Raw genomic sequence first — 13,450 nt, forward strand, 5'->3', positions numbered from 1 at the left:
CATGACTTAAACATAAGAACATATTATGGCTAAGGCTACAGTTATACACGTCATAATAATAATATTAAACACCCTGTCTGCTGACAGTCATCAACTCTTCTCTCTAGTTATCCTTGACCAGATGTACCCTGTAGAAACTCATAAGCATGACTAAGCATTTAACAGTCTAACTAGACATCCTATCTCCACTAAACATTTCTAATACACAAAGTATCTATCCAATTTCTATCTGACTAAAAATACCTAACATGTCATTACACCAAGTCCTCTTGTTGTTCTCCCTAATGAGGTCTTATTAGAGGCACGGATGTATCCCTCTCTGTCTATAATGCCTGCTGACAACCAGCAAGCTGCCATCATCCGGATCATCTGAGTCCTGTTGTGTGTGTGTATGTGTGTGTATACAGGGGGCGGACAGCAGGAGGAGGGAGGCCCCGTTACATATCAAAACCTTGTGTCCGTGTGTTGTTGTTTCTCCTCGGAGACAGTCTAGGTGGATCGTTGACAAGAATTAGCTTGACACCTCCAGCGCCTCAATGCTTCACAGAGCAGGAGATGGTGAAGTTATCTCCACTCTGCAGACAGATGCATAATAATATCCATCAGAAATGTCACACAGTGAAGATGTAAATTTATGTTAATTAAATTTGCTGCATTTCAGCTTCATTTAACAGAGAAATGATTCAGACATTAGGTTTCTAAACTGCAATTGATCTAGCTTTTCACAATGAATTAGGCATTCATTGCTCAAAATCAAATCAATTGTTCATTTAACTCTGTACCATTTCACAGGGTCTGCTCTTACAGTGAATGTCACTGAAGTCAATGATAGAATAACAAAAATGTAATAATGTAATAAAAATATGCAAGATTGCTTAGCTAAAATGTAAGATAAACCCAATTCAGATAAAAGATCAATTTTTTTATTTTCACTGAACAGAATGTTGCTACTAAAATATCTATACAAATTAAAATCTAACAGCAGGTCACTCAGACTCACTGGCACTGCAGAAACCTTCTAGTACTATAAACATGATTGTGCTGCTCAGAAGTGATGTGCTGTAAGGAGAGAAACCAAACTTCTGTCAGCCAAAACCAGAAACCGACTCCTCAAACAATGTACCGGGACATTCAGCAAACAGTCCACACTCTGTAGAGCTGCCCCAGTGTCTTCACTCTGTGGCTTTTATTACAACCTACAGTACCATCATTTTGAAGTTGATTTCATTACTGGATTTTATGTTCAGTGATTTATCATAACATCCACATCCTGCAGGGCTCACTGCATGTTTGTGCGGTGGAGTGGTAAAGTGCTCTTCTATTATTAGTGAGACATTTATGATTTAATTTCTCAAATTTTAGACCACAGGTTTGTCATCTAAAAGCTGCTTGGGGGGACTGTTCTGAAGGCTTTAGCCTACAAACTACACAAAGAGCTGGGGGGAGGAAAGCTACATAAAAGAAATCAAACTAATGAATAAAAAGGGAAATAAATACGTTAACTTTTGCTTCAAGCTGTAATGAAAAAGAAGTATGATAAATAAAACACATTCTCTAAATACATTTTGCTTTCCTGCAGTACATATAAAGTGTTTTTCACCGTGGGAACTCTACGAGTCAACCTGTAATCTGTTGGAATTCGAAGGCTCGATGTGGCCCACATTGCTTTCTCACTGCATTTTCCCCCGTGTCAGCCTGTGTTTATGTGAGAGCTGGGCTGTGCTCCTCACACACACAGCTGAGTGAAGGCTCTCAAAGTTCATTAATCACACATGCAACAAAATCTGCCAGTAACGGAGGCTGTATGAGCAGTTTATCAAACAGCTCTGAACAAGCAGAACACAAACTGCAGAGAACTTGATTTTGTACTACAGGTATGTCCTGAGGGATGCTGTAAACTCTTCTCAAAACCAGGCAGAGAAAACAAAAGCAGAACCTTAATGGGTCGGCAGGTTCCTACAGCGGAAAAGGCCTGACAGTAGATGGACAAAGTTAAAAAAGAAAGAAAGAAAGAAAACACCCTGGAAATTGAATCCACTCACCCATCTGACCTAAGAACTCACTTACTCAAAGCAGCAAACAGCTGTGTGTGATGTCAGAAAATGCATTTATATCACCCCAGAACCGACAACGCTGATTTAAGTTTTCATCCCACCTCCATGAAAACACAGTGCTTAACATTTTAAACAGCTCAGTATGACAGAAAAAAGTCACAATTTCAAGATTTACATCATTAGATATTTACAGTTGATCTACTGACGGTACTAAATTCAACACTTTGTTCATTTATATACAATCTTTACAAAAATACAACCACCGAGGTAAAAACAAAACAAAACAAAAGAAGACAGAAAACGTGTGTATAGTTCTGTTTGTTGAGCCACTGCACAGGCTCAGTTTGTAGTGTAAAGCACTGAGGCTTGACAAGGCATCTCTGTCTCTGTCCATCTCGCAGCTCCAGCACGGGAGGCTCCACCTAAATAAAATATTCCTTCTGGCTGTCACTCGGACCGTTGCGCGAGCCATTCCGGCTGTTGAACGGCAGCTCCGGGCCATCTTCAGGTTTCACTGGTTTTACTTCCTGGCTCTGACATGATCCTTTCCTCCTGTAGAGGACTCGGGCCATTATGGCTAACGCAGACACGATCACAAAGATCACCAGCGCTATCACACCTGCAGGGCAAAGAAATGGCAAAAGTTACAACGGCTTAGCTGAAAATATGAACCATATTCCATCGTGTTAAAGAGCAAGAGTGGATCAGTTAAACAAAGACCATGACTTCACTTTATCAGTGGAAAAGTACTGACCTTTCATTGGAGTCTTTCATGTATTGTTTTCCAGTTTTGTATTAATTAATTTTCTTGTTTAGATCTACAGAAAGAAGACTTTCTTCACAGTGAAGAAATATAAACATTAGCAAATTAATGGAGCTACATTTTGAGACGGCCACCTTATTGCTATGGAGCCCAGTTGTTGGCATTTTTTTGTTATTCTGTTTTAAAAGGTTTGAACTTTTCAAACAAGAAATTTTGTGCATTTTGAATATTGAGCTGTAGTGACACAGCTGGCTGACTGGTTAAATCTGAGCACTTCCTGTAGCTGTGTTTCATACACTCACATTATAGCACATTTATAATGTATGGCTATTTTAGCATGCAGGTAGCAGTGCACAGTGCTCCGTGCCCTTAGAAGACTTGTTTCAAATGAGACTGATTAGAACTTAAGAACCAAACTGTAGATGAAACATAATAAAATAAAATTCCTATCTAAAAAGCAACTGGTCTCAACAGGCTTCAAGAAGACATTAAAATTGCATTTACTCTATGGTTAATGGTGCAGTCTGCTCATTTTCGCCAGGCTCCCTGGGCAGTTTCTGCTATTAGACGGCCTATGCACTGATGTTACAGTAGCAATAAAAGAAGGTCCATCATTGTACCTGGAGTATAAAATCCTTTGCAATTAGTTGTGCTTTCTTTTGTGTACTCAGACACAGTCAAGCTGTTTGAGAGACAACTCGTTGCTTTCTTCTACACAGAAATGCTGTTCTGTTGTTAACATCAGTTTGTCAGCACTGATGTGTAGAAAAGAAATAATGTGAATTTGGTTGGAGCTCATACTTCAAACTGTGTCTTCAGTGAGCTCTTATACATCACATCATTCTTGCTTTACAGACCATTTCTGGCTTCTGATTGATGGTGACGTTAATGGTGTGACAGTGAATCAGGTTGCTGTTGCAGTACCTCCAATCAGAGCTGACTCAATCCTGATGGCGTTGACTAAAGGCTGACCTGTTCCCACTGAACCAGACTGGCCTGCGGCACAGAGAGATGCAACAAACAGGTAGGATAAACAGTGACAACAACAGTGTGGGGAGAAAACAAGGACATGAGTGGAAGAAGGGACACAGGGGAATAAAAAGAGTGATGAGAAAAAAGAAAAAGAAGAGCAAGGAGGTTATAACATGAAAAATAAAGACAGAGGGAAACAGGAATCATACACGCTACAGTCGTACCATCAGTCAGAGCAGACCAGGCATACTGGATGCCACAGCATCTAGCTGTTATCTGTATGAGTGACCACAGGGGAAAGATATAGCCAAGGAAACTCTCCTCCCTGGTCTGAATTAATTGCTTCCTCTACTGGCTGTTAACCCAATGTCATAACCCAAACTTCCCATCATGAAGTCTAAGCAGCAGCACCCACACAGATAGTTGGACAGTACCGCCTACAATATCCGGAATAATATTTATTAATTTGAGCCCTTTGAGAAAGTGGGTGCACTAACGGTAGGATTACATCTTCATTATGGGCCTCTGGTGTCTCTAAGTTTACACAGAAGTTTCTGGAGTAACTCTCTGATTAGGACTCAGTTTGGGTTTGCTGCTTTACTTCTAATGAAATCCAAACTTCTGATGAAATTTGAACCCCAGTGGAACAAGCTCCACCCACCACAGCTGAGAAAGACTTCAGACCAGCAAACATATCCCCCATAAACCTTTTTTTAATAAATAATATAAATAAATAATGTGATCTGGAGAATGGAGACATAAACTGTACCTGTGGCAATGTTTGTCAAATCACATCTGGAGTTTTTACAGATGTGAGACACTTGAAATCATTAGTGTAATGAGGCCTAAGGTGGGTGACAGTGGAAATAAAGAAAAGTTTTTGGATTGTGACCTGAGAGGTGGTGTGTGGTTTCTGCTGCATAGGGATTAACTGAGGTGGAGCCACAGGTGGACTGGAGCAGCGGGCCAGTGACGATGACAGGGCTGGTGTCTGGGTGGAGCAGGGCAGCTTTCAGAGGGCTGATGGAGTTAAAGAGGACAGCAGACAGGCAGCCTGTGAAACCCAGAGAGGCGAGCCGAGCCAGCTCTGGATCCATCTCACCAGAATCTGGAGAGGAAGAGAAATAAACAGAGTACTGCTTGATGTTTATTAGAAGGATTAAAAATCTGCAGATGTTTGATGGAGAAACAATCACACACTTTCAGTGGACATCACATTTTATACTGATTTTACCCCCAAACCCTGGCCTACAGGTATATCAGTGTTTGAAATCATCTCTCTATATCATGGGTTTGCAGTGGGTCAGGCTAGTCTCTCATCTTATTAACAACCTACTTCTCAGTCTGTCTCTGAAGGCACCATTCAAAAGGAACTTAATCAGGTCAGGACAAGGTAAATTACAGTGGTGCTATTGTATGTTCCTGTGACCTGTGTAATCTGTCTAACAGGCTCAGCAGAAAGAAAACAAGAAGACAGGCATTTGGGTAAAACAGGCTTTCAGACTGAGAACAGATGAATTGTTCTGGCTGACTCTCTGGTTTAGCTGGATTTCATTTCATCATCGGTATCTGACATTTCTCCTCCTAACAGTCTATAGACATTTTACCAGAGCAACCTGAGGTGTGTTTTAGTCCATACTTGGTCAGTACAGAGGGGAACCTCAGTGGAAGTACAGTATGAAAGCACTATAAATTGTACAGTTTTCCAGAACGATGCACTCTGTAAAGTACTCGTCATACTTAGGAGGTTCCACATTATTAGTACAATGATGATGCAACAAGCATGAGCTGAAATCGAAGCACTCATAACACCCCAAGACAGCAAGGTGCTATGGCTTTTATACATCTAGCAGTATGAGCGCCCTATCTGTGCACACACCACATACAAACACCAGCACAAACCACAAAGACAACGCCTTCATGCTGAGCTGGCAGTTACCAGTAATGTTGTGGTTGTACGCTGTGACTGTACGGTAAGCCCGTTGTCTCCACTTGCAACTTAGGCACTTTTATTTTATACAGAATGAAATCCTGCACTGACTGCTAAGTAGTAGCACTGTGTTTTGTTTGCCACAGTGTGGACTCCAACACCTGTAACAAAAGAATCACAACAGGGATTCTTCTGAAAGCCACACTGGAGCGTGAAGCTAAAGCTAAATCAATAGAAGCCAGACGCACAATCGCAGCATAAACATCTTTTGTGGCTCTGAATGGCCGTGTTGGTCTGTTGCTTTGTCCCACCGTTTACAATATCTCAACAATTACCAGATAGGTTACCATGAAATCTTCTACAGATACCAGTGCTTCACTAAATTCCACACATTGAGAATTTTATATTGACAAAATAAGTAGCTTCATGAAGATGTGTTATTAAGATGCATTATCAGATTAGGTTATTTTCTCCATCATAACAAACAGCAGGTTTTATTTTTTAGTTATTATCTTAGGGACATGGTACTGGTGCATTGCTTGTGTTAACAGCTGGACTTTTAAAAACTGATCTAGTAACATTCACCTCTCTCACGTCTAAGCTGCCAGCTCTCAACTTATGTTTTGAATAGTCCCATCTTAGTGTTGGCGGCTCCTGCATCTGTATTTATTTCTCAGTTTGTTCTTTGTTTGCTAAATCCTTCACCGGAGCTTTTTCAGACACCATGGTGAATGTTTCAAAAGCTTCATTGTCTGATGAGGAGGAACATTTCTGAAATGAGTCTGAGTGCTCTGTGGCTTCAAAGACTGTCTGGGTTTGTGTGTCTGTCTCGCTTACTGCGCACTCTGCCAAGAACCAGGGACCTGATGACATTGAATTCCACATCAGATGTGAGGTTAAAGTCCTCTTTGGTGTTCTGGTCAATCTGAAAGAAAATGAAAGGTTTCACATCAAAACACACTGATTACACCAGTGAAAATGAGGGTAATTTGTAGAGAACTACATGTTTTAGCAGATAAAAGGCTTCTGTGTTCATCATGATTGCACAACTACAAGTACATGTTTATCTGAATCTGAAAACAATGACACAAAGCAAATAGATGCAAAATCCTTGGATCCATAAAAGCTCTGTCTATCATACTGTCAGGATCTAAGATGACAGCGAGTTGTTTCACTGTCCTGAGCTTTGATATCTGATTTCTGAAGTCATGAACACAGTGAATGAGAGTTTCATTTGTGATTTGGGTACAAACAGAGTTGGAGGAACAGCCGTATATCATCAGCACAGGAAGCATAACTTATGACTAAGCAAAGATTATGTCTTTGAATCTGGTGCCTCAAGGCTGTACTTTATCCTATAGGGAACCTAACAGAGCCAGCTACTGTATCTTGAATATATTGTAAGAGGAAAAAGTGCTGTGAGGGATGCTTCTGAGCTGCACAGACTTTATTATCTGTGAGTGTGTCCCTGATGTCCTCTTCTTGCTTGTCCCTCTGGTTGCTGAAGTGGCTGCTGAGAACACCAGGAGGATGGAGGAGAACACAGTTTGTGTGTTACCTGCACAGAGACAGCGTCCGCCCGTCTGCTGATGGAAACAGAATGCATCTGTCTGTTGGCCAGGTTCCCCACTTTACTCTTCAGGATCTCTGCCTCTTTGCTGCTGTCCAGTCTGTACCTCACCTCCAGTTTGTCTGTAAACACAGAACAGCAAAACACACTGGTGTGTCAACGTGTGACTCAAACACAGAACAAACACAGCACAAGGGACAAATAATGCCATTACAAGGACGGATGAAAGGACTAATAAATGTACAGAAAGAGAAGAGAAAGAAGTCAGAGGAGATGTATGAGAAAGTTATGGATGATTCAAACAGCCACGATGAAATATAACGTCACTCTGAGGATCTGAGTGCTCACCATGCTTGTTGAGCAGCAGAGCCAGGTACTCTCTGTGGGAGGAGCTGATGTACAGGAGCAGAGCGGGACTCTGGCTGGTCCTGAAGCTCAGCGAGATGTTTTCTGCTCTCAGGGTGATGTCAGTATATAAAGGGGAGGGCAGGGCACTGCTGCTTCTGTTCAGATCATCCACCACCTGCTCTTTGAATGTGTAGCTGACAGATGTTCCTGACCTGAAGCTGGCTGAAACCTCTGCAGGGAGGGAGATTGGGTCATTTGTAGTGGTACAGCAGGAAGCTGTGTTGAACTTTAGCTGTCAAAAGTTGAGTTTGAGCAAAGTAAAAGTTTGGTTTCCAGCTACCTGTCCCTGGTACATAAATACCTGATAATTTATCCTGTCCATGCACTTATTTAACCACATTAACACTGTTTCCCAGAGACAACGTGACAGTATGATTTGCATTTAAATTTCCATGAGTACATCTTTACTGTGCATCTGACTAATCTCACAGTGGGACCATATGAGTGATTCTTATACTCTATATACAGGGCCTTAATGGCACTAATGACACCTTAGTGAGCAGGTGGTAAGACAGTCACAGGAAAGTAGCTGACAGGTGAAAAGAACAACAGGAATACTGGCTGGTAATGATAACATACAGTAGTAGTGCATTAGAGTAGTGAATTCTGTTGCAGAAGAACCTATGGTTTTCTGAGACACAACACTGCTGGGCTTGTAATTACTGAAAACCTTTGGGGGCTGCATTACTTTGCTGACAGTGTTCCTGTGATAACCTAAATAACAAAAAGTCTAGGTGTGCAGTCTTAGGCGATGCTTCAGCTAAGAGGCCCAACGAGGGTCAGTGTACAACAAACCCTTTTTGGGAAAGTGGAGAAATCTTTTTACTGTACAGTACATCAGTCTTTGTGCAGATGCTTTAGCTTTTTTCTTCAGTGATGGGGGAAAAAAATTAAGTATGAATTGGGATAGTTTTAAAACAGATTCAGGTGATCGACAGACATAGAAGATAAAGGTCAAACTGATGGAAACTATTAGAAAAATCAGGACCTTTCCATCCAACCACATACTTTATAAATATTTTCTCTAGCTGCTGTGTATAATACGACCCGATGTCCTGAGTACACAGTGGTGTATTTGTGACCTCCTTCAGTGTGTATGGCCTTAATTTATATCTCCGTGTGTGCGTTTTATTTATAGACCTTCAGGTGCTGCTCTGTTACATGCTGTATATTCATGTTGGAGGTCATCAGCTTTTAGGCCACTGCTGCTAAAAAGCCGGTGACTAAATCTTTCAGCATTTTTCAGTTCTGCACTAACTGGGCCTGATCATTTTTCTCCTTTCCTCTTATTAGGCAGATCACAATGTCATCTAAATCTTAACTAACCCTTTCAGTGAGCTTGCCAGCGCTGGCACACCTGCTTTTAACTCGCATAACTTTATTTTAAATTGTAGTGGGAATCCCAGCATTTCAAGATATCAAATTTGTCAGGGGAAATTTTTGGGTAATGTTTGTAAAATGATGCACAACACATCTAGAAAAACATGGAGCCCTGGATATAAAAATGTAACTCTATAAATGCTATAACTAAGATCATAATGCTTTAAATGGGGAGTTGGAACAAGATGATGAAGAGTTGTCAGACAGTTACAGTTAATATGGGTTTGCAGTAGACTACACAATGATGGCTGAAGGTAAATCTGCTCTATCAGAATGTTGCTGAATTGACCACACTGGACTAATCTGTTCAGGTGGGCTGTTTCTTCAGCCATCGTTTTGTTATGTAATCCTTATCTGCACAGAGCTAATTCTGCAGCCCTTCTCTGTGATGGTCCCAGGTGCTGCTGGGAGATTGGTGACTCTTCGTACCTCTGTCGCAGAAGGCGCCTGTGTAAGCGGAGAGGCCACAGTCACAGGAAAAGCTGTTGGATCTCTCCACGCAGCGTCCCAGGTTCTGGCAGAGGGAGCCGTAGCTGCTGCAGTGGCCTGGACATCCTGCCTGAACTCCAGGGGTGATCTTGGCTCTCTCTTCCAGGTCCAGGGTAATACCGTTCAGCTGCAAAGAGCGAATACAACCACGAAATCCCTTCTGTCTGGAAGCTGTGCCTCCTGAAGACACACAAAGGAGAAAAACCTAAACACCTGTTCTGCTCTTCTATTCCTTCTCTTTATCCCTATGTGTAGGCTACACATGCTGTATAATTCCCAGTTTGGTCTATTCTGTAGTTTTTTGATCAAGTGAAGAACAAGTTAACATTACTTCCATTCTACTGCTGTTACATAATGCAGCATAAAAGTGTTCATTTATTTGAAAAGTGTGCAGCACTATACCTCAAAACAGTGACATAACTAATCAGAAATAAATTCAGTGCAAATCAGGCAGTGGCACTGATTTCTTATTACTAATGGCCCAACCTAGCCTGAACCTCTAGAAATAATGACATGATTTTATTACTAATGGCCCAACATAGCCTGAACCTCTAGAAATAATGACATTTCACCACCCTCATACCGAATTGATTAAAATGATGAAAAAGTCAAACACAAACTGGCAGGTGAAAAATTCAAGTACTTGACGTTTTACTGGCAGTCTGTCTGCCAGTTGAGCGCCATGCTGATTGGTGATATCTGGAAACTTGGTGAGCTGTCAGTCTCTCTAACCGCCTGTTTGTCCTGCCTGGCAGACTGACTGTGATAGGCAAACATTTTTCCCCATCACCAGCAGAATTTAAACTCCAAAAGTCATTGTTTTCTGACATCTACCATTACAACCTCCAACTGTCCTCAGAGTTCAGGCTCTGCAACACTAGAATTGTCTCAGAGTGCCAATCTGGCAACCTCAAGACTGTTATGATGAGATAAAGAGCTTTCCAGGACTGTGGTGCTGATGAGGTTCATATCAGGGCCTGGAGTTTCATCAGGAGCTGTCAGGAAATCAACACCCTAACTAATGAACTGGGCTCAAACACTGTACCAAGGTTACTACAAGGAAGCTGACTGCTACAAATGCAACCTTCGGCTGCGTCATCCAGGTTTTTTCTGTGGAGATTTTCTCCCAGTCTTTGAGGTGTATATACAGACTTTACTTCCACAAACTCAGATTGTATATCTTACATTGCTGAGGTTTAGGAACATGAACTGTTATAGCCTGATTGAACTCAGTTAAATCTGTCAATCTTATCATGGATCAATAACCAGACACAGCACTGCAGTATGAAGTCAGCTTGTATGTGGTGTGGCTGTGTGAAAAAGAGAGAGGAACAAAGTGACTAAAAGACAAAAGGTGAGAAGGCAGAGCAAAGTATAACAGAGCATTTTGAGGAATACAAAGAGGAAAAAGTATGACAGCCTTTAAAAGCAACACACAGAGGCGACAAGGGGTGAATCCCATTTCCCCTATTTGATCATTCCTTGGTTGATCATTCCAGTGTATGTCAGAATGTCCTCACAACACAGACACACCTATAAATAACTGGCTGTTCAGCTGTAGGTGGATGTGCCCGTCAGCAGGAGCCTCCTGTGTCGCAGCAGGGAACTCATCCAGGTGAAGTGATGCCTCTTTAACGTTCCGCTCGGCTCGAACATGATGCCACCTATTGTCATTGAGTGGGAAGCGAACCTTCATACGAACCTCCAGTGGACCATTACCCACGTCAAAGGAGAACAGGACCTCAGTGGAGGCTGCATTAGGGACAGAAAATCAAGAAATAGTCAACAGAATCTTCAACCTTCTGTGCACCAATTCATCTCGTCTTCGTCACAGCCTGTTCTTGACTTGTTCCACCAGGATACAGGCCAGCTGTTTGACAGTGCTCTCTTTCCCACACACACACACACGCACACAAAGGTGTGCCCAGGCCTAAATACATTATGCACAACATCCTGACCCACTTTTCAGAGTGCTGGATTTAACTGTTGTACCTGTTTTAGTTTCACCAAAAACAGAAACATTCTGAGCTTCATAAACACAGATTAAGGTGGAAGTGTTTCATTGATGTGCATACAATTGTACAGGTGTACCTAATAAAATGGGCAGTGAGTGTATATTGCGAAGTAAAACCTACAGTATTCATTTCCCAAACAAAGAAAAAAAAAAGAAAACCACTGGAGTGCAACCTACGGTACCTTTTAGCCAAGTCATAACTTATCCCTACAGTGTTGCCCTATTTGCATGACACAAATTGCCCTGCTGGACACATGCTGAACAACGAGCCTTTTAACTTCATAAATTCTCTCTTCTTTTTCATTTGTTTCCCTATCACCAAAGACCAGGCTCTCTCTGAATCCTTTATTCCCTGTGAGAGTTTTACCATCTGTGAAGAGAAGAAGATGAAGTGATCCTCGCAGCGAGAGTGCAGAGCCAGCTGACGTGTTGACACATGAGCTCTACTGGAACTTCGATAAGAAAACACATTCACACTAAGGTAAGGTATCGCTAAAGGGATGCAAACATAAGCTTACGTTGAACAGCTCTAAAGGATGTCACACGAAAAAGCAGTTGTCATAGCAACAAGTTACATTGACACCTGGACATCTATATCACTTTAGTTGTGACAACCTGCTACAGTACAACTTTGATATATGACTGACTACATTCACTGTGTTTTAATGCTTCAAGTGCTGGTTTCTTGGAGGAACCTAATTTCTTAATCCACATGGTTAAATTTCTGCTGCAGATTAGGTTGGTTGCAATGTTTCTGTGTTTACCTGGGAAGGTAGAGGCCATGGAGCTGCAGCTTCATACTGCTACTGTATACTGTCCACTGCTAATTCACGGGGTCCAGCTGCAGCCTGGTTTCTTGTGCTGCATATCCTAGTTTTCTTGTGTGGCTATATTATGTGGTTTAATTTAAAAGTTAGTTATCTGTACTTCTGCTTCCAGCTACAATGGATGGTTAGTTTTCTTTACTAAGATTTGTTGTCATAAAGCACAGCTTCAGCAGCCCACACTATTTGAACTCCCATATAATGTTACAGTGCAGCGATATTTCAATACCAGCACACTACCAGAGAACCATAAACTCTGGTTATAAAGGAAATATGCTGCAGCAGGCTTGAACAATGACACTGCAGTTATTTCCCAGAGGAGGAAAAACTAAACAGCGCCCATTGTCGGCTGTGATTGGCTCCACCCCCACCCCTCTGCACAACTCTTGACAGGATAAATGGTATAGACAATGGATGGATGGAAAAAAATAAATGGAATAAATAGACAGACTGAGGTGGAATTCCAGGCAGGACTGTGACTGAGTTAAATCCAGAACCAACCTAAAGTCTCAGGATGATGCTTCCTGCTCAGGTTGTGCTCACAGTCTGAATTCGACATCTAACCTGAAATGTTTACTTACATCTGAGTTCAATCCGAATGAAGTCTTTGATGCCCAGGTTTTCCAGGAAGACACCAGAGGACAAAGTGGTTTTGAAGAGGAACGAGATGTCTGAGCTCAGCTCTCCGTGAAATGTGGGAAAGTGGAGATATGATGTCTCCTTGTCAAAAAATGCAGCATTCCAAACATTTTCTGCAAAAATAAATTGAAACCTACAAGTTTTCGATTCAGCTAATACAACATTACAATTCATTCAAATATTGCTGATGTATTGTCCTCAAACATGAGACACAAGCAGTAGTTTGAAAAAAAAAATGTGCACAAGGCGACACCGAGGGTTCGGGATGACACTTACTGTCTCCATGGCAACGAAGAGGTCCTACCCTGTAGGCGCTTTCTGAGCCAGGCCTGTGAATGTCACCCAGCACCAGAGACCTAACAGGGAGGGTCTCCTTATGGGTTAACAGGCCTGAGTCCTTAGCCCTG

General features: G+C 41.8%; 1 protein-coding gene across 1 annotated transcript in view; it reads right to left on the reverse strand.

Moving 5' to 3' along the window:
• Positions 1 to 200: 200 nt before the first annotated feature.
• The window catches only part of LOC109961191 (contactin-associated protein-like 4), a 45,045-nt gene continuing 31,795 nt past the window's right edge, over positions 201 to 13,450 (reverse strand). The window contains exons 16-25 of the mRNA XM_020601862.1: positions 13,320 to 13,447; positions 12,986 to 13,156; positions 11,100 to 11,318; positions 9,507 to 9,746; positions 7,638 to 7,868; positions 7,278 to 7,411; positions 6,557 to 6,644; positions 4,682 to 4,897; positions 3,742 to 3,813; positions 201 to 2,673 (exon numbers count right to left, since the gene is read on the reverse strand). Coding sequence (XP_020457518.1) covers positions 2,477 to 2,673; positions 3,742 to 3,813; positions 4,682 to 4,897; positions 6,557 to 6,644; positions 7,278 to 7,411; positions 7,638 to 7,868; positions 9,507 to 9,746; positions 11,100 to 11,318; positions 12,986 to 13,156; positions 13,320 to 13,447 — 1,696 coding nt within the window. The 3' untranslated portion in view covers positions 201 to 2,476. The remainder of the gene's footprint in view (positions 2,674 to 3,741; positions 3,814 to 4,681; positions 4,898 to 6,556; positions 6,645 to 7,277; positions 7,412 to 7,637; positions 7,869 to 9,506; positions 9,747 to 11,099; positions 11,319 to 12,985; positions 13,157 to 13,319; positions 13,448 to 13,450) is intronic.

The sequence above is a fragment of the Monopterus albus genome, unplaced genomic scaffold, assembly GCF_001952655.1.
Source record: "Monopterus albus unplaced genomic scaffold, M_albus_1.0 scaffold52.1, whole genome shotgun sequence".
In the NCBI taxonomy this organism is placed as follows: domain Eukaryota; kingdom Metazoa; phylum Chordata; class Actinopteri; order Synbranchiformes; family Synbranchidae; genus Monopterus; species Monopterus albus.